Genomic DNA, 7,126 nt, shown 5'->3' with positions numbered 1-7,126 from the left:
TTGAATGCTTCCAGAAATGGGACAGCCACGGTTTCTCTGGGTGAAGAGTTCAAGCTATTGCCTGCCTGGGTGCAAGTTAGCAGCTCTTCTCCTGCAGCTCCTGAAGGGTTTCCTGGTGAAATGCAGCCTGAGAGGCCAGGTGTATCTCCTGTTTCAGGTATTTCCTTGTGCCTGTGTCCCTGGGATCCTGCCCGCTGTGGGCTGGCCTCCCCTGCCCAGGGTCATCTCTAAGGGAGTCAGGGCTCTGTCACACACACATTTCACAACATCAGCCTTCTTGAAATGCAAAAAGCATTTCCTTAAAAAATGAGGGTTAAACTCTGGGAAAATTCCAAAAGGAGAGCAGAGGCTGTGACTTTTTGCAGTGGCAATTATTTGAAGTGAACTGCCTGTAAAGATTTTACAGTTTGAAGTGGCAGGTTGCGTATTTTGTGCAGACAGGATTGTTAACGTGTGAAACATGCTAAAAATTGACCGATAAAGGCACCTGGATATTTCAAACATAAATAGTGTGTACCAAAATAGCTACAGAGCAGATGGCCTGGCTCCACACACACCTTGCTGACCAGAATACTCGAGCAACACACACAGCCAAAATCTCACTGTCTTCAAAGCTGATCATCTGCAAAGGCAAGGGTTATCCTCATGCTACCCTTTATCTGTCAGGCACAAACACTCCTGCATACGCTAATTGGTGTATCCTAGAGGGATAATGAACCCCGGGTTTGTTTGAACTTGCTACTACCCCAGCAAAGCAAATCACCTGTTCTAGAGCTCAGGCTCTCAAAAGTCGGTGAGATTAAAACAACTGTGAGCTGAAACCTGATCTACGGTGGAAAGATCCCAAAACACAGAGGGCTGGGTTTGCCAGCCCGCTCACAGTACTGCCTGCCACTGATAAACAGGCAACTGAGTCTATTTCTCACTCTCATTTTTTACCTTGGACGCTAAGACCAAACATCCCCATTTCACTTATTAACTGGGATGTAACGCTTTTCATGCCTCGTTGTATGGTTCAACAGATGTGAAAGGGAATTATCACTTCAACATGATATCAAGACTCTCTTTTTTTTTTTTTTTTTTTTTAAGCTGATGGCAGATTACTAAGCCTGAATTCTTGTTTAATTTTAGTGTGTTAATTGATGGAATAATGAGCATTGATTATATGTGTTTTGGCTTCGTCATTGCAATTACAGGCTCTGTTTTATTCATGAGCCTGTCCTAAAGAATGCACTAGAGATCTAAGACAGCTTAAACCCCTCAGAAAAAGGCTCTGAATTGTTTGAGTAATGACACTCTTAGATGAAAATTAAAGGTTCTCTTTTCCCATGCTTTTTAAGATAATTAAAATCCAGGAACGGTAAGGTGGTGAACATCCTTATTCATTAGCCTTCAGTAATTTAGCTTCTACTAAATGAGGAAAACATTTTAATTCTCTAGGCCATCTGTTGCAGTCTCCTTTGTGTGTCCCGTTACATAAAGTCCCATCATGGATAGTTTTAACATCAGTATTGTATCCTTTCACCAGGAACCATGAGCTGGGTGAGGTAGTTGAAGTCACTACCTATTAACAGACCACCATGGAATTAAAGTGGCTGCTTGGTGTTTTAAGTTGAAGTTATCCTGTCTAGACACCTCTAGGCAAAGGATCCGCAGAGAGGAGCCCGTGCATGGAGATAGGCAGTGTGACAAGCTGTGTTTTCTAATAGCGATATCCATGCCAATAAATAACAAAGTTCATTGGAGCCCTTCCAGTTCCTCTAATGTGCGACTGCTCTGCCATATGGCTCCGTGCTGCTTTTGGAAGCAGCCACTCTCTGCTCGGGCGGGAACCACGGCAGAGGCTCCGTGCTGGATGCTGCTTTGGAAGCGGAGGCAGAGCAGGTCTATCCACTGTGGTGGGGAAATAGAATAAATATTAGAGTAGGAGTGTGCTCACCTAGGAGTAAATGCTGGATCAGGAATGAGGAAATGCTTGGATTCTGACTCTGGCTGTAGGAATAGCTCACTTTATAGCTTGGGGCAAGTTACATTATCCCACACTGGGAAAGTTTCTCATTAAAATTATAATTTGTATAAATGAACGGATGCAGTGTCAAAGTTATTCGCGATGAAAAGTTACATTCCCACAGGTCTAAGAGGATACAGGTTCCATTATGAGTTTGTTTCTGTCAAATTCCCCTGTAAAGTACAAGCCCCAGTACTTGCCAGCCCAGCAGTGCCTTCCAGGGGCTGCTGCAGGCTGGTGTATTTAACTGGCTCCACGATTGCCAGGTAGTGTTTACATTATTGATAGGCATGGCTACAAGCAGACTGCTTCCACGGGGCAGAGCTTCAATCCACCTGCTTGCTATTACTCCAGTTGCTTGGAGATCACAAACAGCCAGGCCTCGAGATGTGTGGCTGCAGAGCAAGTGTTCCAAGTATGAAGCAGTACTCGGTCAGTCAGCCAGCTCCTGCTTCCACCAAAAAAGGCCCTCCAGCTGCTGCAGGCGTGCCCAAGGGGTAAGTCATCGCTTTGTTATGGCATCTGGGTGATCTGCCGTTTGTCTTGAAACTCATTATCTGGGTGTGTTTGTCTCTGTCACATGCTCTGTAATTAGTTTCTAGCAATTCAGCACAAGGTAAGCAGGTTTTAGGTTTTGATTGATATCGGGGAGGTGCTTCTCATGAATGTGAGTCCTGCTGGAAATAAAAGCTATGTGCCTGCTTCAAACTGAGAGTATTGGTGAGGAGGGGGTGGTAGACCCCTCTCTACTTTCCTGGGAATGGGTGTAAAACTCTGGGACCTCTTTCATGTTCATGAAGAAATTACATTGTGTTGCAATGTCCCTCACTTGAAATTAATAATCAGCTTTAGTAACAACTCCAGGCTACTCACTTAGGTGAGGGATTAGAAGCTGTGTGATGTTCTTGTGCTGCTTGTAGAGGCCAGTTTACTTTCCACTGTGATGGAATGACACTGTCCCTTGGGAAGGCCTGAGTTCCTGGGGTCTTAAATAAAACAGAAATGAGCAAACTCATTTGTGGAGAAATTAAATACCCAACACAATTTACTGAGTGATAATTGTGCCTCTCTGCTTTCTCACCACCAGCATACCCATAGCCAAGCAGCTGGCATCAGTAAAAGGTAAGGGGAGCCCTTCATTGCCCCTTTGGGGTTCAGGTCTTTCATAGCCCACATGCAGAAAGTTCTGGCAATGTCACAGGGCTTGCAGAGGCCATGCAGATCCTCAGCTGATGCAAGTCAAGAGGGTCTCATGGGTCCCTGTGCTCCCGTGTTGTCACATCTCTTGTGCTTGTCTCTTCATAAAAAAATCACAACACAAATCCTCTGTGTAACCTCTGCTATCAGAGGCTTGTGAGTGTGCAGTCTTTGAGTCATGCACGAGTGGGGGGAATGAATCCAGCCCAAATCCCAAGTATGCCATAATGCTGAAGTGCAGCACTGACGCTCAGACACAGACATTCCTGTGCAGCCAGGCTTCCAGACGGGCCATGTTTTCCCTGATACAGCTCTCTGGGAGTCCAAATGCATCTGGGAGGTGGTCACCATGGCCTGTCCCCATGGTGTGGCAGGTCCTTACTGGATGCCTAGGGTCAGGATAGACCAGATGGGTCTCAAGCCCCATGCTGTGTCACAGCCCTAGCTCCTAAGGAAAGCTTCCCTCAGGGTGTGATTTCATGGGATATGAGGCATGTTGCTGGCCCACTCCAAATAAAATCTGGGCCAGATCCTCTGTGGGTATAAACAGTTTCAGTCTCATTAACTTTAATGAAACTACACAGATTTCCACCCACCCAGGATGGTTCTAACTGAGTCCTTTCAATTATATCTCAAAAGCCTTATTTTTTCCTTTTTTTTTTTGGACAAACTTTTCCTTCCTCCAGCTCTTAGAAAAGGCTCAGACCTTGAAAAGGCTTTTGCTACAGCAGCTATGGTGTATAACAACTATGCTGACCCCGAGAACAAGCTCAGCAAAGCTGAAACCAAGAGCTTACTGCAGTCCCAGTTTGGGCATTTCATACAGGTGAGATTTCTCACTGGGACAGTCCTGGTTGGGCACTTTGGGTGCAGGAATGGCAGCTCAGGCTCTGTCCTGCAGCTTGGCAAGCATGGGGTAATCCCAAATGAGACTTAAGGGATTTGGTACAAACATATTCTCTGACTTAGTTGCTTTATGTTGAGCCTGTGTCTAACATGGCCAAGCGAGAGCACAGCAATAAACCACATGATGCCTGCTTGAATTTGTTTAAAGAAAACAGGGAAATTGCAAAAAAAAAAAAAACCCAACCAACCAACAAAACAAATTAAAACCCTTGGATGATGACAGGAGGCTGGATTTGTGAAGAGAAGAAACCCATGGTATTTAATGAGGTGTTTGGTGGTTTGCCAGGGCACTGAGCCAGCACTGAGAGCCTGCCCTGTGCCACAGAGCCGTGCTCACTGCAGTCACTGATAGGGCTCCTGGGAGAGAGGGGCAGAATGCCTCACCCACCTGGCTGGGTATGGTGAAAAGCTGCCATAGTAGCACTGGTGGCTGTAAACTTCCTGCAGGGCTTTTTTCCCCTCCCTAAATTAAAAAAAAAAAAAACAATAAAAAAAAAATCAAGTAGTAGGAAAAGCTATATAGGACTAATAAAAAAGAGCTCAGTAAGTAAATGAGACAGGTAATACCTTTACTTCCAAAAATAACAAAATCACATATCTGGTTGGGGAGGGGAAATTGGCATCAAATTAGAAACTAGGCACCTTATTGAAAAAGAATTGAAAATATCACTGGAAGCAATTAAGCTTGGGGTCCTGAGATGTTTTGGAAATTATTAAGCTAAAAAACAACCCTGGAACTTTAGCAAGGTTTTTTCATAAGGAAATATAAATAATAGATATGTTACAGAATTTTAATAATCCATTCCAATAGGATTGCCCAAAAGAACCAAGAGTAGCAGTACTAAAGTTATGCCTGCAAAATCAACAGTTCCTGAGACATTCACAATATGTATTTCTATATATTTGAATATTAAGTTTAAGAGGGTTGGTCACTTGGTTGTTTCCTCCTCCCAGTTTTATCAAGACACAGGACTCCCTTTTTTCCCTAGCAGTTACCAGCTATATCATCATCATTGTCAGATTTTCAGTCACGATTAGCTGTCTTCTTAAAGTTATATTCTGGATTCTGATAGAAACTTTGAGGAATGGTTGTTCTCCTTTCTGGTTGAAATAATATTTCTGTTTGAATTTCCTTGGATAACTTTTGAAAAACTAAAATGGGTGTGGACATAACAACCTGAATGGGAAAATAAAAAGTACATTAATATTTACATAAGTAGATGTCTTGGTTTTTTTTAATGATGCAATAAAAAAGGAACTTCATGCTTTTTTTTTCCATTTAAAATCCTCCACAGGGCCAAGAAAACAAACCAAAATACCAGGAAATAATTTCTTCCTTGGATGAGGAGTCGGAGAACAAAATCAATTTTGAAGATTTCATGATAATGTTAGTCAGTCTCACTCTAATGTCTGACCTGCTGCAGGAGATCAAAAATGTAAAAACCACAAAATGATCTGTGGTTTTAAAGAAGAAATGGCTTGGCAGCATATGAGGAAAGCATGAGTGAGCTACACGGAGATACCACTGTGTGCCTGGATACCCTGTGCTGATCCCTTTTAAACTGAATAAAGTTGTGTCCAAAGCTGGTTAAACCTACCCTCTCTTGAAACACTCCATGAAGTCGCTTCTCAGGGATTTGTGTCCACTACATTTGTGCTTTGAGAGAGTGAGTGACTGGCTCCTGCTGGGTCCAAGACCAGTTAACAGCTAAGGGCAACCCCCAGCCCAGTTTAATGCCAGGGAAAGGCAGCCCCTGCTCTCCCAGACCTCTCCCTATGATAGTGTGGGAGATGATGGAGAGACAGCTGCCAAAATGTGCAGCCCCATCCCTTGAGGCAGGGCTGCCCAGCTCCCCTGGCTCTCCCAGTCACACAGGGGGTTCAGCCCTGAGCAGAGCATTACCAGTGATGGGTTTCACAAGGGGCAATGGCCACAAAATCTGTTGCTGTCTTAGGTAAAGATGGATTTTAGCCTGTGTGGTTTCCACCCCACCGGTAACCCTGCTGAAAGGAGCATTTGTTTGTTTTTATTTCCTCCTCCAACTGCTCTCTTTGTTTAGAGATCACAATGGTAGGAATTTCAAGTCCAACATTTGCAGGGCACCTTTGGCAGTGCTGTGCTTGTATGGCCAGGGGTGTGACCCAAACATGCCAGCCAGCTGAATCTGCTGTTCCATGAAACTGTGAAAAGCAGAAGCCAGATAAGAGGTGATCCAGACCAGGGATGGTGAGAAAGAAGGGTGGCCAATAAATTGTTTGTGTTGGAACTGAGTGATATTGGTAAGAGTCTCAGTATTAAATTCTCATCATCCTAGTATCTGGGTTGATTCCTACCTACAAAGTCCTGGCTCAGAGCCAACATTTATCCCACTGTGACATCCCTTTGGGCCACAAAAAGTAGTCTCACACCCCAAGAACAGAAAAGCCTCTCTAAGGATTTAATAAGACTCTACCAAGATGAACCAGCCAGCAAAACATTGGAGTCTTTTTAATTTTTTCTTCTTCCTTGGCTGAAAAGGAGAAGACAACAATGATTTAGCTTTGGTGCATGAATTTTTAACAGGAAGGGATCAAACCCTCTAGTGTTAATAGAGGGAAATTAATGCCAGCTGAGTAATGAGATTTAACTCTGACATAAAAAGGCTTTCAAGAGCTCAGATGATGTTTTGTAGTGGATTTTGATGTGAAGGAAAGACTAGAGTAGAAGACCAGCAGCCAGTTGTTAGGAGAAGGAAGGTCTCTGTGTCATGTGGGATGGAGCTGAAGGAAGAAATGCAAATGGATATGGTGGGTTTTGAAATGAAACTCAGCAGGTAAGGTACTGGGCCTGGACCTCAGCCAGGATATGGATTTATCTGGGGGCTAAAAATTCACAACTAGTCCTATTACAAATAAAACCTCTTATTAGCAAAGCCCCTTCTGTGATGGTGGGTTGCAAGAACAGGCAGCACTCAGCCTGTGGCAAGAAGTGGCAAAGCCAGCACGCAACATTTCTGTCTTTTTGACTGCTCAGGA

The 7,126-nt window shown here is 43.9% G+C and overlaps 1 protein-coding gene across 1 annotated transcript; it reads left to right on the top strand.

Moving 5' to 3' along the window:
* Positions 1 to 2,160: 2,160 nt before the first annotated feature.
* Positions 2,161 to 5,708, top strand: SNTN (sentan, cilia apical structure protein). Its single transcript, XM_023935202.2, has 4 exons — positions 2,161 to 2,505; positions 3,096 to 3,130; positions 3,892 to 4,031; positions 5,407 to 5,708. The coding sequence occupies exons 1-4, from the start codon at positions 2,396 to 2,398 to the stop codon at positions 5,563 to 5,565; spliced, it is 444 nt and encodes a 147-aa protein (XP_023790970.2). The 5' UTR covers positions 2,161 to 2,395; the 3' UTR covers positions 5,566 to 5,708.
* Positions 5,709 to 7,126: the final 1,418 nt, after the last annotated feature.

Source organism: Cyanistes caeruleus, chromosome 11 (genome assembly GCF_971803275.1).
Source record: "Cyanistes caeruleus chromosome 11, bCyaCae1.hap1.1, whole genome shotgun sequence".
NCBI classification, from domain to species: Eukaryota; Metazoa; Chordata; class Aves; order Passeriformes; family Paridae; genus Cyanistes; species Cyanistes caeruleus.
This window is presented reverse-complemented; position numbering and strand designations above follow the sequence as displayed.